Below are 26816 nucleotides of genomic sequence, written 5' to 3'. Positions count from 1 at the left end.
TGAACACATCAATGCTCTTATTTTAATGGGATATATTCTGAACTCACACACACTTTGCAGTTTACATGAGTGCATCCAAAGGGAGTGTGTATTTGTAATAATAAGTCTGACCCTGTTTTCCACCTCAGATATCCAGATACTTAAACCATCAACATCACTCTCACGACATGCTGAACTGCAAAACACAATGCCATACTGGTCCTGGATCTGTCGCAGAGATATAAAATAAGCCATATTAGCTACTGTTTGTGTTCTTCTTTTAATAAAATGTGTAATACTCCAAGAAGTAAATAACAAATAGAGTTAATTGCTGGCATTTAAAATAAAGTGTAATGAGTCCTGAAGCTGAACTATCGTCTACAACTCCAATCCAACACAGTTTCAGTCTGTTTTCATTTGTAATTAATTATTATTTTAAGGTTATCACCACAGCACTGTAAACAAACTGACATGAAATGAAGGGAAAGTTGTGTATTTGAGGAATGACAAGCTTGTCGTAAACCAAAATGATGAAAATAGGGTAGACAAAAATCATAATTTTATTTTTCTACATTACAAAACGGGCTCAAACCGTCAAAAATCCTACTCCTCCTCGCCTGCTTAACAGAGCTTTGCCACAGTTCACAATCAAGCATGGTTGTCCTAATGGGCTGCCTGGGGAACAAAGATGTGCATGAAAGTGTCTAGGCGTCCTCATCATCGCTTCCTGCCAGGCTGCTGTCTGTAGAGTCCGCTTCCTGATCCTGTGGCTGTGGTTCTGGTTGTGGCTGCTGTTCAGGCTCCGTGGTGCTGGAGGGCTTTGTGGGCTCTGTGGTGGTGGTGGTGGTGCCACCCTCTGCTGGCTTGGCGGTGTTGTTCTGCTGGCCTTGCTGGCCTCCTTCCAGGAAAGTAGACCAACCCTTGAGCCGCTCCTCCCGCTCGCGTGTCGTCTCTTCCACCTGCACAAACACAATAAACATGAAGGTCGCAGATTGAAGAAGAGTCTGTTAGTCTGAGATATCACAATAACTCAAATGCCATGTGACTTGTTTGGCAGAATGAACAGTCTTTTGAGATGTATAGTATGTATGTATGTTTTTATTAATTAAATAAGTTCTTCTAAATATATTTTCATACATCTTGTATTAACAGCAGTAGTGCTTATAGTATTAACAGTAACTTTAGCAGAACTTGGAGGAGCAACACTTTAAATCAACTGCAAATATCATCAGATCAGATTTCAAGACACTTGAGACACATTAATACCAGGTGTAAATGTGGCCTTTGTTGCCCCAGCCCCGGACCCAGAACCCCAAACTTCTGCCACATCTTAGTGTTTATGTACAGACATGAACAAAATGTGTGGCTGAAGGGATGAGGGGTTGGAAAGAGCCTTGTAGTGGTCACATACAATCTCCAAGTTTGTCACACAATGGTGTTACTTTTATTTGCTTGGCTCTGCATCCCCAGTCCCCCAACATAGTTTCAATATTTGTATTTGGTGTACCTGATAGTCTGTCGTTCCATCCCAAAGCTGAGCAGATAGCTGCCTTCCTCCAAACCAGCGACCATTGAACGACAGAATGCATGCATCGGCTTGCTCAGGCTCCTTAAATGCGATTGATGCCACACCGTCTGGGTGTCTCTGCAGCACAGACACAACCACATACCTGCTCTTTACTGATGACACGGGCATAAAAAAAAAACCTGATACAAAGTCATACCACTACTAACGACATTATACTCACATCAAAGAGGATGACCTTCTTGACCTCCCCGAACTTCTCACACTCCGACCGCAGATCCTCACGATACTCATTCAGCACCAGTGGGTCTTCCTACAAAGGCCGACAGAGACACAGTGATTATTAACCCTCAATGGACATGTACAAAAAGAAAATCATTGCAGGTTAGACTTAGTTTAAGGTTAGGGTTATGGTTAGGCAAGTAGTGGTTATGGTAAGTCTCCAGGAAATTAATGTAATGCCCTCTGAAATGATGGAAACGAACCTCAAAGTCACTGGGATGGAACATGTTCCTAATGATGACAACTTTTTCATGCCTCTTCCTCACTTCTCCTTGCTTCTCCGGCCTCCAGTCCAACTGTCTACAAAGACAAACACACAGACAAACAGGCCCCATCAGTGGGAAGACATGTGAAGGCATGCTCAATTCTTTGTCTTCTCTTAATCCACTTCAGCGTTTTGGTAAGTTGAGTTTATCTGTCCATGCAGAGTGGGACTTGTTGGAGGTAAAGAAAGAGAACAGGAAGTAGAGTTTACTTCTGTTGCTGCTGCATCTTCTTCCTGTAATCTTTGCTCTTCTTCTTCTTCTTGCTGGCGTCATACTGGCCCTTTAGCTCAAACCGTGCTGCTTCCACGTGGAGTCTATAACCTCTGACCTCTGACTCGTCAATCAAACGCAGAGCCAAAGCCACCGACTCCTTCTGCAGAGAATCACAAACGCACACTGTCAAAACTGTAATGCAACAGTTATACCTCTGCTCTGTACTGTGTCATTCAAAGCTGAGACACAAGACAAAGAAAAGATGCACCAGAGAGTGAATATTGAAATAACGTCGTCAGCTGGACAGAAAGTGGACTAATGTCAATGTAACTTAATGTCATCCATAATAAACATGTTAGCAATATCAACTTTATATGGTGACAATATTTCAGTATTAGTGTATGTCAGCTTCTTCTGGAGTTCTTCTGCCCTCTAGTATGACTTTTGTGCTGCTTTAAAGTTTACACAATTATGTTATACCTCTTTGAGAGCTAGAGTACTTTGGTTTTTGTTGTCAAACAGAGAAAAGCATGTCTGGTTCCATGTCTCTAACAGGGTAAATGCACAAAACATGCATTTGATTATGCAGCCAAAACATAACTAAAAGCGAGAAAAGAAAAAAAAGATTTTTAATATCTTGCTGCAGACAAACTGATGTAGTGATGCAACCACTTTAGACATTCAGTGCGTTTACATGCACATTCCAGTTGGCTCCAGTGAGCTGATTTCTTAACCGTCATGTAAACAAGAAACTTGGTTACCATAACTGGGAGATTACAGAAACCTGATTTCCACAGGTTGGACGGCCACTTTCTTGGCCATGTATGTAATCGGCTTTTTAAAAGTACCTACACGCATGACAAAGACTGCAGACAGGGAAAGTGACAGCAGGGTGAGTGGATAAAAGGAGAGAGAATTACACTGAGTAATGTTTTCTCATATTTAAAATAATAACACAATATTGCCTTTAGACGTGTAGATAAGTTAGTTTCTGCCCCTCTCACTGTTCTGACAGTCAGCTCCAACAAACACCACAGGAAAAAAAAACTCAGGAATAAAGTTACAATAAATAAGGCATGCTTCCAAAATAAGATGAAGGGTCGGAGACAATTTTCTTTACTGACCTGCTGCATGTATACACAGATTTACAGCAACCAGGTTTCTACAACTGTCAGTTCTTTTAAATTAAGACTTTTCTTTTTACCATTGCTTTTAATTAAATATTTACACGGTGAGAAATGAGTAGGTAATTGAGTGAAAAGATAAAGAGAGTGAGATTGAACAGAGTGAAGGAAGTGATCTTAAATCTCGCGCCTGTAAACACGCAGGTGGGTCCAGAGTATAACTGGATCAAAGTGGCCTGCGGACAGACATGTCCTGGTTTCTCTGTAGTGTCCAAGGGTTTCAGATTGCTGTGGACCCGAGTACAGACTAGCTAGAGAGAGTAGATTAAGTGTACTTCTCTGTTTATCCTCTTTTCAAAATAATTGTAACTCAGTTATTTGCTCAACCACTCAGCCTGTTTTTATTTTCCATTTAACTCTTTTAACCCTGATTGTACACTGCACTGTAACTTTTACTGTCCTGTTTATTATTATTATTTTTATTTTCTATTTCACTATTTTAATGTGTATTTTTTCAATTTCCCTATGTTGCTTTTATGTTTAATGTATAGCACTTTGAATTGCCTTGTTGTTGAAATGTGCTATACAAATAAACTTGCCTTGCCTTGCCTTGCCTTAGAATGCATTTACATGTTTTCTCTGATTACCTGCATGACCTGGTTTCTCTGAGTAACCTGATTAATTAAGTGCATTTAAATGTGACAGAGTTAAAGTGCGGATACAGTCCAAAAACAGACACGGTACAAGTGGTTTACACATTTATACTACATTGGGAGTCAGCGTAAATCAAACTTTAGGCATGCAGAAGGACAGACTAACCTTGAGATAGCAGCAGAGGCCGTCTCCCTTCAGATTCCCTTCTTTGTCCTTGTAGAGTTTGACTTTGTATTCTTCAGTGATGGGGTCCCGCATCACAATGCCGCACTTGGACATCAACTCAGCAAACTCGTCAGTGCTGATGTCCGGAGGCAAGCCTGAGGAAAAGGAGACCAGGTGAGAAAAATAGGAGAGAGAAGAGAGATAGGATAAACAGAGTCAGCTACTCGTTGGACAGCTGTCTCCTTGACAATGAGAAGGGGAAAATATTTTAGCAATACCAACCTGACACATAGACGTTCGTGTTTTTATGGTCATCAATATCAAACCACCCTACATGCACAAAAACAGGGAAAAAAGCATTTATCAAAAGATGCGTAAGTACAAACCTAGACTTAGAATTGTACATATAAATCTATACTGTAAACAAGCATAACCACTACTGTAGGAAGGGAGACAGATCGTATACCACCATAGTTAGATACTGCCCTGGTTTTTCCTCTCTGGTTGTTGGTGTTGCTTTACCTGGCTCTGCTTTCCTCTTCTCCCCTTTCTGCTTTGCGTCTTTAGCTGGGGTCTCGTTCTGGTCTGGGTTCAGGGTGGCATCTCCTGGTTTCTCCTTTTCTGAAGGCTTGCTGTCTGGGGCTGTGGGGTCGGTGCTGCTCACTGCACCGTTGTTAGCATCTGGATCTCCTTCCTGAGTGAAGCCATAGTTGGCCTGGTAGGCTGCAATGAAGTCCTCTGTTATCTAGAGAAACAAAGCAAACCTACTTAACATTAACACGGAATCAGGCTCTGGCCAATTTTGCCAAGTTAACACTTTCTATGCCACAGCTCTTCCAATCAGAGTAACATCCTGTACATCACAATGTCAACCAAACTGGCAAAGAGTACACTTTACAATCACCACAACTTGCATAACCCGTAATAAGTGTTGATAAAATACACTCCACACGCATACATTTCAATGTAGAATCATATATATATATATATATACACACACACATATAGACAAATATGATGTGGGGAAACAAAAGCTGAGGTGTAAAGAAAAGTTTTTACTTTAGGGAACCAGGCTTTCTTCTCATGGTCCCAGTCATACACAGTCCCGTCCACTGGGTCAGTGTAGGTGTTGGGGTCAGAGCCGTCCTCATTTCTCTGGCCGTAGAGTTCCTGCAGCCGCAGCTGCTCCATAAACTCTTTGTTGGCATCTGATCCACCGCTCATCTGCAACAAGATCACAAATTAACCACCAAGTCATTACAGTTCAGCGTGTACATAACAGTTGTTTTACGCATTAATGTGGCAAGTCTTTTACACTGAACTAGTGTTGATTTAAAATCCTGCTTTGCCATTTCCTATTTAATATTTCAGTCTTGCAAAGATTAGGATCATTTAGTTACTACTCATCAAAAGTCAGAAAAGAACGCAAAGTGCTCATACATGTAGTAAAATATGCCAAATATTTTAACACCAGACTGTTACCTCATCCCTCTAATTAGAGGCCTTTAATTGAAGTATTTTTTATATATATATATATATATACATACATACACACACATACACACATAGATAGATAGATAGATAGATAGATAATGTTTGTGCATTTAGTATTAGGTTATGTTTACTATGACAGATGTGTCTTAGTATAAATTGTTATAATGTACCTGCCTGTGGCCAAAGCAGCATACAAATATGCCAGTACATGGTACAAAATGTGTACCAGGCAATAGCCAAATGCTGGTAAAATGAACAAGTGTCTGGTGGATTTCCTTCATTCAGCAGCTAAAAAAACAATGGTTATCTATTAAGTAGCTGGTAAAATTTGAACATTCACTAGACATTAGGCCGGTGGAGAAAATAAGTTAATTTTGCAGCCTGTGTGTGCTGTAAAAACAAACAATAAACGACTTTTCTTAGCCTATAAATTATTTCTATTGCCTGCTCCTGACACATGACCTCCCACAACAAAGCACTTTTAAAAACAAGCCATTAGCTACCCAGTCATGTGTTGCTGCTGGCGCTGTCACCGTCATGGGAAAGGTGTCAGCCAGTTGTTTTAATTCCTCACACAATGATTATTGAGAACTGACAGCTTGACTCAATGCTAACATGCTAGTTTGGACATATGAGGATCTGCTGTTGTGTTCGCATCAGGATAGTTGACTGATGTAACACATTTGAGAGTCTGTGCTTAAACGTAACGTATCTGTAACGTTACAGGCAATGTGTTTGTCGAGGTTAGCCAAAATAGCTAATGTAAGCTAGCATTAACGTTACCTTTTACGCCAGTCCACGCAAAATAAAATCTGGTAGGTGCGATGGTAAACAGCCTCCCTCCGTCTAAAGACCCGACCACAGGATAGACTCGGCTCGTGTATTTAGAAAATGTATTTAGTGTTTTAAATTAATTTTACTTTACAACGTTAATCACTGCCCGCTAACGTTTATTGCCCCTCAACTCTCAACATTCATGAGTCCGCAACGACAGAAGAAGTGCTTCCGAGGTCAGCTTCCGAGTGCGCCTGCGTGGAACTGGGAATGAAGCGCTCGATTTGCTTTTATCGTTTCACCGTAGCGTCTGTTTGTTTATTTATTATGTATTTTTATTTTATTGACCGAATAAGATACAAAACTCTCGTAGGGGAAGAAAGGCATCTATCAATAGGTACAATATAATTGTCAATACCGAACAACAAAGAAATAACAACAAACAGACAAGAAAGTGGGTACTAGTTGGAAAAAAAAGCTAGAGAAGAGAAAACAAGACAACTTCGTTTGGACGCAGCATACAGGGGGAGATTTATCAAAACAGAAATTGCCTGGATATATCTTTGATCTCTACACATCACCATCTGTAACAAAACGATCACTCCGCCCGCCGTTTTTATAGACAACGAATCGACCGCATGTCTTGTCCGAAAACATGCGCCGATGTTGAAAGCTAGCTAGCCGAGCTGTCGGCGCTTTTATCCCGTTGCATCCTGTCAGCTAACAGGTCATAACTCATTTAGCAGACGCTTACCTCGGTGCGGCATGGCGGAGGGTAGCGGTAACGTTAACGTCGACGCGGCCAACTTTCCTCCGGGAGACCCGCAGCTGATCGGTATGATCGTGGAGCATCTGAAGAACAGGGGGCTTTTCGACGAGTTCCGACGGGACTGTCTGGCCGACGTTGACACGAAGGTAACGTTAGTTGTCTGAAGCTACCTAGGCTACATCTAAAGTTGAACTTCGGTAAAGCTAATGTTAGCAGGTAACATTACTTATCGAGGCATTAGCATTTAGCTGCAAATCCGTTGCTAATTCATTTGGGATAAGTGCAGCAGTGTGTTCATGTACAGTATAATGCGCTTTGTGTGCTTCGTGCTGTATTTTGACCGTGTTTACATCTCTGACACTGTGTCTTTTCTGCCAGCCTGCCTACCAGAACCTGCGACAGAAAGTTGACAACTTCGTCACGTCGCAGCTGAGCACACAGGACTGGAACCCGTCCATCAACAAGAACCAGATGAGAAACGGACTGAGGCAAAGTGTTGTTCAGTGAGTGTTTCCTTCAGCGGGATTGGACTTCTTACACGTCCTGTGAACACCGTAAAAGGAATAACACTATAAAATGTAGAACTGCTCTGTGAATTCAGGATATATTTGAATAATTGTAAAATTGTTTTAATTTGCTTCCGGAAAGGCAGCCTCTTTACGGGAATCTACAGTTACTGATTATTTAGCAGTCATTTGCTATGACGTGAAATCCAGCCAGGGTGGCAAGAGACCGATTTGATCGATGTTTCTACTAATCATTTCGGTCTATAAAGCCACCAGAAAATACTGGGGACGAAAAACACCCTACAGCTCAAGGTGACGTCTTCAAATGTCTTGTTTTGTCCTACTAACAGTCCAAAACCCAAAGACATTGCTGATGAATTTTCTTTTGGGCAGCTACTTGATTAATCGACTAATTGTTGCAGATCTAGTCAAAAACCGAGTAGCACAATCCTTTGTCAGTATCAAATATAAAGCCCTAACAATTATTATTCCCATTATGCCACTCAGCAGTGTCTTTCACTCTGTTACCATGTATTTGTCATATTGTAAATAGCGTTCATGTACTTACAATGAGAAAACTGTTTTTCTTAAAGCTACAATATAAATGTGGATGGTTCAGTTGTTCCAGTGGCTGTTTTTACCCGAATTTAATGGACACAATGCTATATTGTCAGTTTAATAAATGTTTTAACCTGCACACAATCTCGGCTGCCATTCAGCCGCCATGAGTTTTCTTATGACATGACTGCTCACGTCGTGTGTATATATGTACCAATACATCTGTCCCATCTTTAGCCCGAGGTACCCCTGATATATCAGGGTTATTTAGTGAGATTTAAGGAAAGCTTAAAGATTAATCTGGTCTTCATGTATAAAGTGTGCAGGGCTCCCCTTTTAATGGTGACAATACAAAACTGTTGAAAAGGGCTTATTTAAAAGTAATGTTACTTGAGTTGTGTTTTCTTAGTAATTTTAGTACTCAAACCTCTCAGGAGTGTAACTCCTGTCTGTGTTTTGTAGATCAGGTATGCTGGAGTCCGGTGTGGACAGGATCATCACTCAGGTCGTGGACCCCAAGATGAACCACACTTTCCGGCCACACATAGAAACTGCCATCCATGATTTCCTGTCAGGGGACAGTAAGGAGGAGAACGCCTTGAGTTCTAACTCTGCACCTTCTGAGCAGACAGATACACAGGAGGCCTTGCCTGCTTCTGGCCCTAAAACCCCCTGAGGTCTGTTTTAAACATTGAAGTACTAAGGTTCAAGAATAATTTAGAAATACAGTTTAAGAAATCAGTATTTTCTCTCGCTGCAGGTGCACATGCTGGTCTTTGCTGGTCTACATACAATGTTGTATGGCTGTGGCAACCTTTTAAAAGGTGCAGCGTCGGACAAGAAGAGGACAAAGAAGAAGAGGAGGTTGTTTCCTCCTGTTTAACAGACTAGAGTCAGGAGTGTGGAGCATTTCTGCATTCAAAATGTTCAGCATGAGGTGTTGTTTCATTGCCCGTCTGTGCTGCGTGAAGCTACTGCTGGAGAAGTTGGACAAAGACGAGTGGTGCGCTCTCACAGCTCTGCACAGCTCTGCCTTTTAGAAAAACATGGCATGAACCTGGATTATTATTTTTGATTTTTTATGTGCCATAACAGAGTTTTATTTTACAAGTTGTATATTGTGTACTGCAGATTTCTCACTCTTGCTGTTAATGTGTCTAGACGTTTTCCACTAATAACAGGGTTGACTAACAATCTGTTAAACCTGCAAACTCTAACTGAGAATGACGGGTAAAGTCAGCAGACTGCTTGATTTCCAGTGGATTAGATGAACTAACTAGAGGTATAATCAGGGTGTCAAATTGAATTATTGAAAGATTGTGTTTGTAAATACATATTGTTCAGTATGTTCATTTTTCGTCACATCATGTCCAGTTTCCTTTTGGTGTGTTTATTTGGGTGTATGTGCTTAACTAAACACAGTTGATATTGTGTTCCCCTCTGTCTTCTTTTTCTTATTCTACCCATTTATAGTGTCTGTTTTTATACTCTGATGTATGTAAAGCTGGTAACTCTGAAAAAATGTAAGCCACACAATCAGTTCTTTCTACTAAAGGATGGCTATAACTTTCTCTATTTCCTGTGATGAAAACATCATAAAACAGTACCACCAGGTGGGGTAGTTGTTGTCAGTTACATATTTTAAAGTCAGAATCCACTGAAAAGTATTCCTAGGCTCATAATTTAGAAGCAGAACACCTTATTCTCTCTCTTGAAATGGTTTTGCTGTGACTACCGCTCATGTGCAGGTCCAATCTGCATATTAAAGACAGGACAATAACTATTACTATATGACGAATACAACAGAGTGATGACGAGTGCGTACATGTTGCATGCATCACAACTACTTGTGTTCATCCTGTATTGTAAACTATGCCATTAGCCCTGTAGAGACGTGCATAATGGTGTAAAAAAACATTTTTATGTGGGTCATAAATATCTAATAGCCACCAGTAGTGTCTCTGTCTGTGGGATGATTTCCTGATAGGATCACAGGCAAAACTCAGCAGCCATGTCGCTCTCAAACCCCTGAGAAATCTGTCAGGTTTGTGTGTCCGTGTGTGTCCTCACAGCTTGCGTAACTTTATTGATTCAACTGCTTGTTTTTGTGCAGGAGACTGATCAGAAGTGCAAAAGAACAGTAAAGTGTGTGTACGTATATTTATGTTATGCACATTGTTTTTATCTTGACTCCACACGTGAAAACACACATACTTAGTGTATTATTATGTGTAGAGATAATATACAAATAAACTGTAAAGGGTAGATATAAATACGGTAAGATATATGCAGTATGAACATGTGCAGCAGTTACAATAGGCAGCGCAGGAATACGTTTAAATTACATAATACAGGTGTAAGTACAAATAACGCTAATAGATATGTACAGGATAGACAGTAGTATGAAGGTCAGATATACAGTATTTGGAGGTTATGTCAAAAATGCTTATTGCACATTTAGCCCAAATTTTGCCCGTTTCAAAAACTTGCAAAATAAATCAATTTATTAATGTACTGATTTATTAATTTGCTGAAACTTACTTAACTTTAGAAATTTCTGTTTTTATCGTTCAAAGATATATCGATTAATACAGTTTATAACCATTCGAATGACGTGTGGTCCCCACATATTCTTGTTACCCCTAGTGGTGCTCAAAGAATTTAAAAAATGTGTTGTATTTGAAAAAACAGGCGGTGCGTCTTTACAAAAAGAAAGTCCTGGTAACTCTGTAAGAAATCTGTAGACTGCAGACTGGGAAATCAAGCCAGAACGATGCGGTCGGGTTTTTTAAAAGCTATCATTCCCACAAATGAAATTATACATTCCGCCTACTATGTTGGCGCAAACGTGTCAAGGCCCTCAGCATGTAAAAGCTGAAGTATGTTGAACAGACACGTAAAACCATGCAAAACCAGCATAATGTGGATTAAGATCTGCAGATACCTTTGGATTAAATCTATATCAGTGGTTCTCAAACTTCTTTTGTTATGACCCCCTTTCAAAAGATAAAAAAAAAGTTCATGCCCCCCCACTACAGGTAAACGGATTATCAATCATTAATATTGGGGGTGTAAAAAAATAAGGAGCCCAGTTGAATTTGATTGAAATAAAAGAAATGATTCAGACCAGCTCGATAGCATCGGCAAAGTGTTTTTGTATTTCCATACATAAATCATGTTCATTCAACTTAGTTCCCCTCCATAGTTTTTCCCCGGGTCACCCCCTCCCCCCACCTGCAGTGGCTCTAAGCCCCCAGGATGAGAACCACTGATCTATATGCTCACAGCAACACATACAGAGACAGACATGTTGTTTACAACATAAGGGTCCTCCGTGTGTACTGTTTGCACTGTGGTGCCTATGTGCATTAGTGTGCCAATTTTGATGTGTGTGTGAGTGTGTGTTCGCTGTCTTGGGTGAAGGGTCATTGTGTGGGTGGTCATCAGGGGTTGTGTCAGGGAAGCTGGGGGATGTTGTTTTGAAGCAAGATGTGACAGAAAGGTCGGGGAGGCCCTGTTAGAGTAAGTCTTTCCCAACTGGGGCCTCTGCATGGACACACACATAAGCACACACCCTGTCTTTCTACCTTGACCTCTAACTACAACACACGCTCACACACTTGTTCTCAACCACATTCACTGAAGGCCTCTTGGATGCGGATGAGGTAAACCCCAGGAAGAAAAGGAAGCAAGGGGAGCGGGGAGATTTGTTTGACTTGCATGGAGAAGCTGATGTCATGGTGTCACATGACTATGGCCTGTCTTCTTTGTGGATGTCACATCAAGTTGAGAGGTCATGGGCATTGCAAGACAAAACATACAACTACAACAACTACGCTGCAAGACTTGACCTTACCGTAAAGAAAAAAACAAAGCTGAACTTACCTTGAACTTGAAGAACATCGTTACAACTGGCTAGGAGATACATTGACATAATTATGATATTATGTTGTGGTAAAACTGTTTGATGTGAATATTTTAGCTTACAAATTGACTGAAACACTTACAGTAGGCTAACCAAAATTAGATCTCATTACTGATATCAAAACATATTTTTTAAAAGGCTGAGCTGCCATGATTTGCTTTGATCACAGACATTTTGGTATTTTTCATTTAATAATGCTTTATAGAGCAGATATTAGCTATAAATAAGAGCAGGAGTTTATGCTTTCTCTTTGGTAATAATTCAGTTATAAATGTTGGTAATGTGTTAATAAATGCTCATGAGTTACTCTCTTTCTATTATGCCATCCTGTCTGCATTTATAAGTGTTAATGCTCATTAAATGATGACGTTAGTCTCATAACAGTGGGATTTTCTTCTGGACATGTCAGAGAACACATATGTGGGAGAGATTCTGAATGTGTAGAAAGTTTTGAACATGAGCAGAAAACCTGCTGAAACACAGGAGGTATTAAAAGTCCAGCAGTTTCTTGGGGTTATTTATTTCCCCAAACAGAGACTCAAAAGAGGAGGGAAGGCTCAGCATGTGTGCTGACTCAGAAGGGATTTTTTTAAATTAATAAAGTTGATCTACAGGAGAAAACATATTTAAAAGCAATGGCTTCAGAATGCCTGAAAGCCTTACTGCATTATATTCTATTCATTTTTTTAGAATTTGAATTGTCACCTAACACCTGAATATTGTGTTTCCCTTTATATAGATGAAGATTAACCATAAATTGGTGCAGAAATTTTCACCAGAATGCAGGAAATGAAGTCTTTCATGCTTTTGTCCCCTCCACTGTTGAAACTAAACCTTGCATTTCAGGAGAATTACCCAATAAATTCACTACAATGCTAGATTAGTATCTGGGTTGCCACACAGTTTATGTGGGTACACATTCCCAGATCCCAGGTTAGGTTTGGTCTCTCAATTTAGGCCATGGTGTGGAGGCTGATCACACTTCTTCATTATGGACCATGATTATTGACTTGGCTGTTCATCTACAACCCTGGTGGCGGACTTTTTAGGATTGGGCATTGTGGTGGTGGTGGTGGTGGTGTGGGGGGGTTGGGGGGTGGGTTCTCACCTATGACTCCAACACTGTCAGGGCTGGCCCTGCCCTCTTCACACACTCACTCCTGCTCTCCCTTTCAGTCTGGGTGCTCCTGATACGTTCCTCACTGCACGTCTCCCTGCCAAGAAAGCAGCTGCTAACACTCACACACACACACACACACACACACATACAGGGCTGGCTGGTGGGTTAATTGAGTGTGGATGTCTTGAGTGGTTGACCTTCACGTGCCCCTGCAGACTCCAGAGGCACAGGAAGACCTTATAAAAGCATTTCTACTTCATGAATGTGAGATTTACTTTTACTCCTCTCACGTGTCCCTGTAGGATTTTTCTCTCTCATCCATTCATTATTCACTTGCACGTGCTTTATTGGATAAAAAAAGAAAACCAAACCAGATCGAAGCCCGATCATCAATTAATTCAACGAAATACATTCTGCTTCTGTTGCTTCTCTCTTTTTCTCTCGTCAATGATAAACTTTTGGCTCACAGTGTTGTGCGCGTTCACAGGGCTGCGCTGTGATTGGCGGAATCGCAAACTCGGGCCGTCGTGAACGCGCAGCTTTATATAATGCAGCCTTCATGCCGTGGTCAGGCTGTAGCCCACAGTAGAGATTCCCCTGCAACCCTGCGCTCCTGCTCGTGCTGCTGCAACCCATAAAACAAACAGATAAGAATAAAAAAAATCTTCGGTTGGTCTCAGGCATGCCGGCGAACTTGTATGCTCTGTGTTTTCTGCTCCTGGCATGTCAACAGGTGCTGACCGTGGATCCGCACCACGATGTCCAGGAGAAATATGTGAGCCAGACCAAAAGACGCCTCTCTCTGCAGAGCACAGGTGAGCTCTAACAGCAGGTGTGCTGTTGCCCGTTTGTTAGCCTGCGGTGCACGCTGCATCTACATATTTACAATTTCACTGGTCCTTTAATTGTTAGAAAACATTGATTTCAAAGCCTGTGCAATGTTGCCAAGAGCAATCTCTGCAGGAAGGTTTTTTTCGAGGTGTGACTAAAAGTGGTTGTTGATATTGAAAAGTTATCAAATTGCATATATAGCCTTTAGCCTTTTTCCAGACAGGCACTGGGTTATATCCTAGAGAAAACCTTCAGTACTTTTTTATGCGACCTTTCTGTCCAACTTTAACAATGATAGTGTGGTCTGTAGCATTGTGATTCTCCATAGGCTCCCACTAGAAAATACATGACATATAACTGTTCAGGAGCCTTGGTAATGACAACACATGGGCTACTGTGTAAATCTGTTATTATATTGACATTTAATATTAATGTTTTGTTACAGAGTAATAAGTCTCCTCCTTTAGTGCGTCTGCAAGTGAGTTCAGTTAAAGTGTATGGCACCTCATGGTATTATTTTATCTTACAGCATAGGGACAAATTAAAGTAAAAACCTGAATGTAAGAGTGGAGAAATTATTAAATGTAAGTGCTTCAGTGCAGCAGGGTTCACTGAATGGTTTGAGTTTGAAAGGATGTGAATAAACGGCAGATCTCAACCCTGTGGAAGATTTTGGACCAAATCAATGCTCTCCACCACCATCTCCATAACACCGAATAATATAATATAAACTTTCATCTTCAGATCTCTTTAGCGGTGTTTGTGACTGTCTTTGATGTTCTTTTGTTACGTCTGGCTTAATTTGTGTTTCTTCCTATCTGCTGCACTCAGGTCTCTCTTGCAAAAGAGATCTTGATCTCAGTGAGATTAAATAAAGGTTGTTTATATAAATGAGGGAATATCTGAATGATGTTTATCCCTCCAACAGAGTTCCAAAGACTTGGCAAAGAGCACTAAAGCTGTTCTGGAGGCTCGTGGTGGCCTGACCCCATACTAAGACACTTCATGTTTGTTTTTCTTTTAATTTGTCCCCCATCTGTATATGTTGGACTTTCATTGCATCGTTAAAATAATGCCCACCCACCCTCTGGATAGTTTACATTCTGTAAACAGTAGGCCTATAGCGCGCCTCTCTTCTTTCTCTCCCGCTCTGTTGGAGGCTGTAATTCAATGCTCATCTCCGGACGCTCGATCCTGTCCAAGCACATTCCCTCCGTATCAGCACGGCGCTGCATGACGGCACCTAGAGCTGAGCTGCAGGCTGCACAACATCAACAGACAGTAATGAGCTATAACAGCATAATAACAATCAGTGTTGGAGGAAGTTTTAAGATCATTTACTAAGTTTAAAATAACTAATATTGTAAAATAACTAATAGGCCTACTGTAAAAATATAGTTAAAGGCCTGCATTTGGAAAATCTTTAGTCAAAGTAAAAGTAGGTATAATCAGGAAAATGTACTTAAAGTATTAAAAGTAAAAGTACTCAATGTTAAAAAAAATGTCACCTGTGACTGCTATATGACTATAACAGTAGTAGAGTATTGTTACTTATGCATTAATATAAAAGCAGGATTTTACTGTTGTAGTTGGTAAAGGTGGAGCAAATGTTTAACTTGTTTGTATAAGACTGTAACAAATTATTATTTACATTATGGATTCATCTGCTGGCTATTTTCTCCATTTATTCTCCAATCGATTGATTGTTTGGTTTGTATAAGAAAATAGTGAGAAATGCCGTCACTATTACCCAGAGCCCAAACTGACACCTTCACAATGTTTGTTTTGTCCAACCAATAGTCCAAGCTTCAAAATTATTACACTTAAATAATTAAAAGGACAAACAGTTAACCTTCATATTAGTGAAGCTTGAAATCATGAAAAGTTTTTTCATGAATAACGATTATCAAAATAGTTGCCAGTTAATTTTTCTGTCAATTGGCAAATTGATAAATTGACAAATCGTTTCAGCTGCCCTTGTTTATACTGTTGGGTAGTTTAATTTATAACAAAACATCATATTAATTTATAAAATAATTAGTAACTAAAGCTGTCAAATAATTGTAGTGAAGTAGAAAGTGACGTGAAAAGAAAAAACTCAAGTAAAGTAAAGTAGCCTATCTCAAATTTGTACTCGGGTACAGGAATTGAATAATTGTACTTAGTTAAATTCCTCAGTTGATAACGATACCATATGCTCAGATGAACTTATAATGAACCAAAGACTCCCAATAAAAATCGACTTCATGTAGCCAGGAATAGCGACAATAATCCCCTCAGCCTAAGACAATAAAAATCTCTTCTCCAAAGAATATTTGTATTTAAAAAATAGTAAAAAGTGACATTTGAACAACAGGGAATGTATGTATGTTGTACACTTCAGACACAGACACAAACTGAAATGATATGTTGCTTTTTCTGCAAAGTCGATGACTGATGTTGGACAGTTTCAGCCTCAAAGCAATTTAATTTGTTATAGTTTCTTGTTGCTTTCAAAAAGTGATGGGGACATGTCCCCAGCGTCCCCAGTGTAAATGACACCTATGCACCTATAATCTTGGCGTGTGATGTCACTGTGTTGCACATATTGTCCTCTTTAAGGAACAACAGAATACAACAAAGTGGCACCTGTGATGTGGGAGACACACTCGCTCCTGTGGTTTCACTGTAGGGAAGTTAATACTGATTTCTTTCTCTGTCTGTTTCTGCCTCTCTCAGCAGAGATTCAGAGTTGCCTGGTGAGTTCAGGGGATGTCGGCTGTGGGACTTTTCAGTGTTTCAACAACAACTCCTGTGAGATCCAAGGCCTGCATCAGATCTGTCTCACTCTGCTGCACAACGCCGGACGCTACGACTCACAGGTGGGGCGCAGCACCTCTTGTCACACGCTCAGACACTTAAAAAAGACACTTTTCAAAAGCAATTTGTTTGCCATTTGTCCTCTTTTGCACTGATTGACTGTCTTGAACCCACGCCCAACAGCAATTAAGGGCAGGCTGGGATAGGACACATTTGGATACATGTTTTTATTTCACATAATCCCGTCCGTCATTACAGTCATTTGTGAGGAATGTTAGTTGTATAAGGAGCAGTGTATAGTTATGCATGGTAGCACTGGTTACAGAACAAACTGAGAGGGGAACTGAAATGAGAGAGGGAACAGCTTGTCTACTTTACTAGAATAGAAGCGCATGCAAGAGTGATGCAAGTCTAATGTGTCTCCAGTATGAACAGGGACAGTGATGTCCATTAAGGATCTGCGAGGTTAGGGTTAGACAGTAACAGGCAAGACTACGGTTTCATTCTAATGTGACTGTACTTCCAAGAAGTATGTTTTTACTTTTAACGTTTTAAGAGAAAGGGCTGAGTATCGCTCTTACTACAGACCCATGCACAGCTAGACAGTTACAGCTGCTAAGCTGTGATTACACTCCAAAATGAATGCAAATTTTTCTCTGCGGGATGGGTAAATAGGTAACGGATTGCTAACACATTAGGTATTACAAGTTAAAGATGTGATGTTGGAGGTTTTCAGCTTGTTGTGGTGTTCCTCTGCCACAAGTGGTAAGAAAGCAGCTTCTTTTGTTTGAAGAATGCAGCTTTGATTGCAGCAGATACATTAAAGGATAGATACTTTCTTTAAAGTCTGCTTCAATTGTAGTGGTTACTATAATTATTATTATTTTTTTATTATAGCAACCAAAGGTCTTATACAGCATGTGTGTTATATTAGGATAGACTGATCCATCCTAAACCAATATTTTGATGCATTACTGTGAACACAATAAAATAAAAGAATGTCTTCTTATGTCCAATTTAGGAATTTTACATAGGAAGGGACAGAATTAGGAAGTTGACACACATCCCAGGCCAGATTTGACATGTGATATATGTGATTGCTCAACAGCTTTGCTAACGGAGCCATCAGAAATGTCCCACTAATTCCTCCTCCTCCTCCTCCCAGGGCAAGTCATTTGTGAAGGATGCGTTGCGGTGCATGGCGCTGGGACTGCGGCAGCGCTTTAGCTGCGTAAGCCGCCGGTGCTCGGCTGTAAAAGAGATGGTGTTCTCTCTCCAGAAAGAGTGCTACTCCAAACACCAGCTCTGCTCGGCGCTACGGGGCCACTTGGACACCATGGGAAACCTGGTCCAGTTCCAACTGATGTTTCCCCTTGGGTGAGAGAGACACATGTAGACTAACAAATAATCAGGGAGCTTTAAAAAAAAAAAAAAAAAAGGCATCAGTGAAACCTTCCTCTGTGAAAGATGCAGACAATCTCTGTTTGTGAAATGTTACATCAGGGACTAAAGCAACTTTACATTCATAATTTGCTTATTTTCAGGTTCATCATTTTATTTAGCGGTTGTAATAGAACAGGTTTAATTTTCCAAAAACACCATATTTTTGTCACACTGCACATTGCTGCAGCACCCCTTTTCACCTTGTGTGTTGAACGCTCCGTTTTAGCTACAGAGTGAAACATCTCACTTCTATAATATCTTTGTTGGGTGTTGCACATGCGCAATACCTATACCGCGTTCCAGACCAGTCGGAAGTGGGAAATTTCCAAGCTGAAATATACGCCTTCCAACCTCAAAGCGTTTCAGTTGCATGGTGGTGCGTGACGCCAAATGCAAACAATAAACATGGCTGACCACGACAAACTTCTTTGGCAAGTTTATGCACAGTTAAGCCCTCAGCAGTGCACTTGGTATAAATTAAAATGATGGCCATTTTATTAAAAACAAGCAATAAATTACTCGTTACTTGAAAAGTTACTGGTTAACTATGTATCTTTCTAGCTACATCAGTTGGTAATCCTCAAAAGTCAGCTAAAGTTGAAGGCTATATTTTCAAATGTTTTCACATTTCTGGGAATTTTTAACATTTTCCTGAATAACTTTTGGGTAGAGAAGATGACTTTCAGAGATTGTTTCCTGTAACCAGCTACCTAATAACATTGACAAAATGAAGAACAAGTTTTACTATTTGATACTATAGTATCAATTAAATTTATACTACTTTTAGTTTGTGGTTTACCATTTACAATGTGTGCTTCCATGGGAGCTGCCATTGTTGTGTGACGTCTTTCGGCTGCTACTCCTGAAGTCGGGATACATATTTTTTCTCAAGTAGGAAATCCAACTTCAGGTGGTGTTCCATGGTACTTTTTCTAGTTGGAGGTTGGAAAATTCCCAGTTCCAAGTTGCCTGGAACGCAGCACTAGTTAAGGAATACTAGCCAATCACAAGCAGAGTAGAGCAGGTCTGACAAGCAAGCTAGGGTAATCCAAAACAAAGGCTTCAGCCTGTGAGCACAGCTTCACTTCAGCTGCAATGTTCCCGAACCAGCAACACAACATAGACTGGAGCGAGAGTTTCAAAATGGTAATATTTTAACTGTGCACTGTCTCTACATCACAGTGACAACTTTGTCCACTGACTGCCTCGAGGGTATCTAACTTTGGTGGGGAGGGTGGGGATGAGGGGAGGCAGCAGGCCGATGTCTTGTCACTGTGTGCTGCAGCTCAGTGTGTTTCTCCACCAGTGTTTTAAGGGCGCGTCTGACTAGCTGCTAGGCGAGCATTATGACGCCTGTTACAAAGTGACGCAGATAGTTTTCAGGCAGTTCAGGGCGAGGTGTTTTCTGTGTGAGATTGTAACTCCCTTAGAGGTGGACTTTGCAAACCTATTTCATGCACACAAAAAAGGTATATAACACAATAAACGCAAAGGGAATAAGCCAAAAAGTTACCTCTTTAAAGCAAGAGTTTTGAATGGAGAAATCACACAATCCTTCTCTAACAAAGTTGCAATCATAAACAATGAAATGCACCGTTACTAAAATAATACACTCCTGTTGCAGACCTGGTCTGGTATGACCAGTTGCTTACGGTGGCTAATGTTAGAAAACGTTACACAGACAATGCTGTTACTTGCATTATTTAAAATAATAGTCTGCTGGGTTAATAACCATCCTCCACTTGGCTTACTGTTATTCTGCATTTCACAGATAAATATTTCAGTGGTTTTATCACAAAAGTAAAACACGAAGTCAACAGCATACCTCACCGGGAGGTACCCTGGAAGGCAATAGAGAAAAAAAAATCTAAAAAGTCTGATCTAAATTGTTTTCTCTCCAGTGTGAATGACTTACGAATAGGTGAAAGGTTTTGCCAGGATAATCTTTCTACATTTTTTGCAGTATTTCTTCTGTCCCAACAGACCATACGTGGAGCTGATGAACTTCTTGTTGAACTGTGGGGATGAGGTCCGGTTGTGGGTTGGACGACGGCTGCGCGGGCAGTGCGAACAACACTGGGGGGCGCTGTGCAGCAGCTTTGGCAGCACCTGTTTTCTCAGCCAATCAGACGCTCCACAGCACACCACCGTCCCACCACCAACCGCGACCTGGCCTATCACCACTCAAGGAGCCCTGCAGCAGCCAACCAAAGCAGCCGAAGTAGAGGACAGGAGCGGGCTCAGTCAGGTCCGCAACGCCACAGAATCTGGTCTACCAGAGAAATCCAATGTTACTGCTTCATAAACAGTCAGACGAGTTACACAGAGGTGCAGACAGGGTACGCAAATATCATGCACTTATTACTATTATATCGGTAGAATGAGTAAAAGTAGTGGTAGTAGTTTTATCAGACTATTCAGTGCAGTATTGCTGGCGAAAGCAATGCAACATAACGTATTTAATCTGTTGGGTATTTGTACTATATTGTTTTTTTCTTTACATTTTACTTTGTCAAAGATGAAAACCAATTATCTACCTCACTTCAACATCACAGTAAACCACAGTGGCAGCATCCTTCAGCAAAGGGTGTGGACGCACGCGAGTAAACACTACAGGGAAGTTGTCTCTAGCTCAAGCACAGCTGATGTCTGTTTTTGTATTTATGAGGATTGTTATATTATGCACACTATCAAACGCTTGTAGACAGTGAGGGTGCAGTCTGCAGGAAGGGAAGCACTCTTTGGTTATGAGGTCTTATAAATATGTATTTTTGATGCTCCACTTGAACGATCACATTTCATACAGACCCCAGGTTTCAAGCTATGTTTTTTAAGTTTTTATTTAAATGAATGTAAAAACACATTTGTAAGCATTTTTGATTTAAATTAAATAAACTACAATGATGTCAGTGGAGAGAGGTGTGTTAAGTCAGTTGACAAAAAAGATTCTATCTGAACACAGTTCACTGATTAAACATGTAGGATATCCTGCCATCTACTGGCGCATCTGTGGCAATGCTGCACAACAATGCATCTCTCAATAGGTTGCAAATATTAAACTTTAATATAGAAAACAGATACAGTCACATAGTCTCTGACTCAACATGGCAGATGCACTTCACAAGAATTTACTGGGTTTCTGGTTTCAGTAGTCTGGAGGTCTGATTGGAAAGAAGAAAGGCACACGGTAAACTCGTCAAAAACTGTAACAGCGTCTTTGTAATAACTTTCTGTCACACACACACACACACACACCGATTGTAATTTGACAAATGTAAACAATTGGAGAGTTGCAGCATACTACGGCCTCGACCCTGGTTAGTTCTGAATGCCAGAGGAAGTATTAAGGCCTCAGTATGCTTCGAAGTGCTTTTCTAAAACAGTCAAGCCAACTTCATGTACAAGTGTGAAAGTAAGCCAGATTTTAACGTCTCTCAGTGCACTTCTCTTCTTTTGGCGTCTCTTTTCATGCAGCACCATCAATACCTTTGAGGAGAGACTGTGTGAAAGTGTGTGCGCTCTTATCCTGATTTGTATGAATCATTGCATCGACACCATGCAGTCACTCAAAAGCTGTAGAGTTCTTAGAGAGAGAGAGATCAGGGAGGGGGTGTGTAGCAGCCAGGAGCAAGCTACGACAGTAGGTTTTTCTTCCCGGTGGCCATTTGCAAAAAGTAGAAAAACTATGAATAGGGCTGAACAATGCATTGTACAAACTTAGTTTTGAAGCATGCTGAGGTTTTAAACCTATCACTGTTGTTACATGAAACCTAATGCAAGTTTACTCTTTTTACTTTCGTCTGGAGTATTAAGTGCCTTCCTGCCCATTTTATAAACCCACATATTGTATATTGTTCAAGCTAAAAATGAGGGTGCTAAACAAGATGAAACACCTGACACCGCCTCTATGTGGGGCAGTCCAGTCTCAAGTCTCCATGCAGTCCATGCTTCCACTCCTGCGGAAAACATTACTCCTGGAGGCTGGGTGTGTGCTGCCATGAACTAGCAGCCAGTTGGCTAAATGAAGGGGAAGAGACGTTTCTTGAGGATGTAGAGGACGGTGGCGAAGAAGAGGGCAAAAGCCAGGAAGATGAGCAGCTTGTCTGTCAGCTCCCGTCGGTTGTACTTCAGGATGAGTTTCCTTCCCAGGTGGATGGTTCCCGTCATGTTTTTAAACTCCTCATTGGTTTCCTGCACTGTCCTGGAGGAGGTGACTGTGGTGTGGAAGAGTAGAGGTATTAAAGGTTTAAGAGGGAAGATGATGGGTTAGGAAGTGTTGATGGGAGAAAGAAAAACAAAAGGACTTTCATGGGGAAGAACACATGATTCCCATAAGATTATTTTTGTTTTATTGGATAATGACGGTGGCAGTGACCGACAGGAAAGGTGGGAGAGGATGACATGCAGCAATGGTACACACTGTACCAGGTGAACTACCAGGGCGTCCCTTTAATTGGATTTTGTAGACAAACAACCCTGACAAAAAGTACACAAACACATGGACCAAACAGATGTTTTGTTTTACCCAGCGTGCCGATAGTGTCCTCGGTCTGCTTCACCTGCTCAGACATCATCCTGCTGACAGACATCAGACTCTCTGTGATGTTGCTACTGGTTTCCACTAGGCTTTCTTTGGTCGCCTTCCTGAGACAAAAAACACACACAAAGCAGAACAGGTGATGCACGGTCGCAGTTTGCCAGTTTAGTGAAAACAGCTCTTCAATCCAGTCAAGTAGCAACAACTTGTTTTATTTTGTTATCATTCTGTATGTACAAGTGGACGTTTGTTGGAATGCAAGAAATCTGTGTTTCGCCTGGGAATCTGTGTTTCTGTTTAGAGCATCCTGTTTCTATGAGCAGAGCAAACTATATTTCAGAAACAGCTGAAAATGGCAGCTTTCAAAATATGGATTAGGATGCTTTTATAGTAATAAAGAGACCGTACCAGTGTTATACACATGTATAACACTGGTACGCTATACAAAGGCTAACCAGCCAAGACAGAATCACTTGTAACAGTTTGTGCCGTCTTCGTGTACCTTTTCTTTTTGCTTATTGTTTTAACTGACTGATGTTAATGAGTTACCTATCAGGTTCCTTCTCTGCTTCTTCAGTTGTCAAACTCAGTATGAGTAAACGCAGAGTTATAAAACTCAGACATACACTTAGATTACAGGAGAGTTTGCCTAAAACTGTAGGTAACTGTGGCTGTAATTAGTACTACTGGGATGGGGGTGAAAAAGTGCAGACATATGAGCTACAGATGGGATTAAAATCACAGATTCTCCCGCTAGACAAGTATATCCCATCTGAATGGGGTTTGGATGAACAAAAAAACAAATCACCTGCCAGTTCAATTTACAGTTGTATGAAGCTGACCATTTGAGAGCCTCAGCAGAAATGTACTCACCTCTGTCTGATGCTCTGGTTTTCTCCTCTGTGCAGCAGCTCATCCTTCTCCGTGTTGTCTATGGCTAGTTTACATGCCAGGTTGGATTTCCTCCACGCGGTCTGGTTACTGCAATCCACAGAAGAAATAACAACTTTGAAAACTGTAGTGTCTGTTTTATATCTCTTCGTCTCAGCTGGTCTGTTTAACCCCATCAACCCCAATGAGCTACTTTCATTTATCAGCATCTCGAATGTCTTATTAGCTCCAAATATGGATGCATTTTATTTTCAGGATAAGGTATTAATGGATTGATTATGTAAATAAAGTCAATGATTTAAGGGGAAAATTAAGAAAATACCATATGTCTGTGTTTATGTCAACACACCTCTGCATTTGCCTTCGGTGGCTCTCTGTCTCTGCCTGGATGGCCAGTCCTTCCGACTCTCTGTCCTGCTCTCTGGCCATCTGCTCCAGGTCCTGTCAACAACAAAAACATGTCGAATAAAAACAATTCGCGGTTTTTAAGCAAGAAACCTGTCAGGTGAGGTCTCACCTGTATCCTGAGTCTGAGCTTGTTGAACTTCTCTTTGACCTGAGAGTTGAGATCCATGAGAGCTGACTGAGGTCCAGGACAATCCCTGATGTCCTGCAGGTAACACACATACACATCTGTTATGTATTCACGATTTTATTGGACGAGATTTACCTTCTCTCTGAGCAAATCTAACACTAAAATTAACTAAACATTTCCCCCAATTAAATCACATATCAACATCAAATTAATAAAGTATATGTATGTAGTCTGGTAGTGACATATATTCACACGCCGAGAGGTACTGAAGAGTACTGATTATTATTCAGTTACAAATCATTTAAAGTTAATATTAACTCCATGTTCCGTTTAGGTGAACGCTTTCAAATCTTTATCGATCTGACGCGGACATAAGCGTGAATAAAACCATTAGCGTGAATCGAAAGAAACAAAGTTAAAGTTATTATCATTACAACAACGAACAGAGAAGGTCCTTATTCTTACGGTGTCTCTTTTGTCTTAGCTTTGGTGTTGTGTGCGAAAAACTGGTTGCGTGATGTCTTCACGGACACCTCCCTAGAGCAAAACCAACACCAACAGGAGCTAACTAAATCAATTAAAAGACAAACTACGCGTTTTCAGTTCTTACCTGAATGAGAGCCTTAATTTCTAGGTCATATTTAATAATTTCTTGTCCACAAATTCGGACGTGGACATCCGCAGAAGACGCCATATTTGTTTTTGTATGGCAAGCTGGACGCCCAAAAGACAATGCTCTGCTGAAGGCGAAGCAATAATTGTGACCAATACTTTCTAATAACTTTTTACTTTAGAGATTAATACGAAAAATTCAACTAATATATATTTCTGTATGTATAGCGACATTGTAGATTATAGTTAAAATGTTATCAGCTACAACATTAGTAACACTTATATATTAATATATATATTAATATCATTTTAATACAGATATATATTTATTACTTTGAAATGGGTTTGAAATGGTAATTTAAGTAAATTTTAATGATAATACTTTTTTTACTACTTTTACTTGAGTAAAATTAAATTAAATAAAATTCAGGACAGTATTCAGGAGAGTATTTCTACAATGTGGTATTGCTACTTTTACTATTTTAAGTAAAACATCTAAATTCTTCAGTATTGTTTAAAACAATGTCTTTTAAATAAATAACATATTCTGTTATCGTATGATAGAACAATTAATTGATGATTTAAAAATAGAATAAAGCTCCAGAGCTTCACTTAACAGGTAAGAGTGACAAATCATTTATTTGTAATGTTGCTTTTCCCATTCTCTAAATATATAATTTAGGGGGAAAAAAATAAATAAACTATTCTTGAAATGTTTTTCCGATTTGTGCTGGGGAGCATTTTTGTAGGTTACTTTGTAAGTGATCAAACTTGCATGTTCCAATACTTATCAACACAATGTCAGTTTGTAAAAACAGAACCACCAATGGGCTAGCAAGAGTTTATGGAGTTAAATTTACTTAAAACTTAAAAAGTAGTACGTAATTCACAGAAAGCCACAATGAAGCAATTAATCAGCTTAAACTTAACATTAATACCTTTTACTTGCCTCCCTTCACAGAGGTCAGATCAGCTAGAAATGAGATGCTACTACATGCAGAGCATGATGGTATATACAGTATGTACTGATTGAATAATGCCTGAACACTGACTCACTGCAAAAGGATGTAGAATCATTTTACACAAGACAACCAACAGTTTCCTTACTTACAGTAAATCACATTGGGGTACAACGGGGAAAAAGCGCAACTGGGCTAACAAATATTTCTAGTTTTTTAGCCAAGTTTTTCCAGGAGTAGATGAAAATAGTCTACAATGCTGGTGTGATTCCACAAACATACAGATATGCCCAAAGCTGGAGTTGATAAATAGACTATACATAAGGTAGGATAGTTTGCACTTGAGACAGTTTGAAGCCCAGAGATAAATACTGCATTAGAAGTAAGGTCAAACAAGTATCGTTTAATATCTTACAATATTGTCTATGTTTGTGATTTTTACTTATATATTCCATGTTTACTATTTTTTAATTATCTTTTTATTTTAGCAACTGGAAAATGTGCACTTATATGTTAACATCTACATTGATGTATGGTCAGTTGTGTGGAAATGAATATTTCCTGTTTAATTCAGTTGATGATAATTCTTGTTTACCATCACATATTATAGCTCTTAGTTGTAAATAAAGTTCAATAAATATTGTACCTTAAAGTACTTCCACAGTGGCCTCTCAAACATACGTGGCTTATATGTTTGAACATTTATATAAATCAGTATGTACACTTGAGTCAGGATGGGGTGCTAATGGTTTTATTATTTTGATATTAAAATCAATAAACATAATCAGACTATTGTGGTTACAAGCAGAGCTGTGGTACCAACTCCTGGCTGATACAACAGAGAAAGAATGATTT

General features: G+C 40.0%; 3 protein-coding genes across 5 annotated transcripts; 1 reads left to right on the top strand and 2 right to left on the bottom strand.

Annotated features, from left to right (window-relative positions):
• Positions 1-521: 521 nt before the first annotated feature.
• On the bottom strand, positions 522-6730 carry htatsf1 (HIV-1 Tat specific factor 1). 2 transcript variants are annotated; one of them, XM_046039537.1, is made up of 10 exons: positions 6486-6730; positions 5268-5432; positions 4731-4953; positions 4491-4538; positions 4209-4363; positions 2262-2425; positions 1990-2086; positions 1728-1817; positions 1487-1624; positions 522-938 (listed from the first exon to the last, which is right to left on the bottom strand). In XM_046039537.1, exons 2-10 carry the CDS (start codon positions 5430-5432, stop codon positions 684-686), a joined length of 1335 nt encoding a protein of 444 aa, XP_045895493.1. In that variant the 5' UTR covers positions 6486-6730; the 3' UTR covers positions 522-683. The 2 variants fall into 2 exon arrangements, with proteins under 2 accessions (XP_045895493.1, XP_045895492.1); XM_046039536.1 differs by lacking the exon at positions 6486-6730 and adding an exon at positions 6206-6394.
• Positions 6352-21341, top strand: LOC123963092. Its single transcript, XM_046039617.1, has 7 exons — positions 6352-7391; positions 7624-7748; positions 8772-8982; positions 13944-14169; positions 16904-17046; positions 18150-18361; positions 20411-21341. Exons 1-7 carry the CDS (start codon positions 7242-7244, stop codon positions 20730-20732), a joined length of 1389 nt encoding a protein of 462 aa, XP_045895573.1. The 5' UTR covers positions 6352-7241; the 3' UTR covers positions 20733-21341.
• Positions 21342-21468: 127 nt separating this feature from the next.
• bnip1b (BCL2 interacting protein 1b) lies at positions 21469-25146 on the bottom strand. Of its 2 annotated transcripts, none has more exons than XM_046039539.1 (6): positions 25001-25146; positions 24373-24465; positions 24205-24296; positions 23838-23945; positions 22953-23071; positions 21469-22641 (listed from the first exon to the last, which is right to left on the bottom strand). In XM_046039539.1, the coding sequence occupies exons 1-6, from the start codon at positions 25082-25084 to the stop codon at positions 22445-22447; spliced, it is 693 nt and encodes a 230-aa protein (XP_045895495.1). In that variant the 5' UTR covers positions 25085-25146; the 3' UTR covers positions 21469-22444. The 2 variants fall into 2 exon arrangements, with proteins under 2 accessions (XP_045895495.1, XP_045895497.1); XM_046039541.1 differs by lacking the exon at positions 25001-25146 and adding an exon at positions 24856-24890.
• Between the last annotated feature and the right edge of the window lie 1670 nt (positions 25147-26816).

This window comes from Micropterus dolomieu, linkage group LG23 (assembly GCF_021292245.1).
Source record: "Micropterus dolomieu isolate WLL.071019.BEF.003 ecotype Adirondacks linkage group LG23, ASM2129224v1, whole genome shotgun sequence".
NCBI classification, from domain to species: domain Eukaryota; kingdom Metazoa; phylum Chordata; class Actinopteri; order Centrarchiformes; family Centrarchidae; genus Micropterus; species Micropterus dolomieu.
The sequence above is the reverse complement of the archived record's forward strand: the minus strand, read 5'-3'. Positions and strand labels throughout refer to the sequence as shown.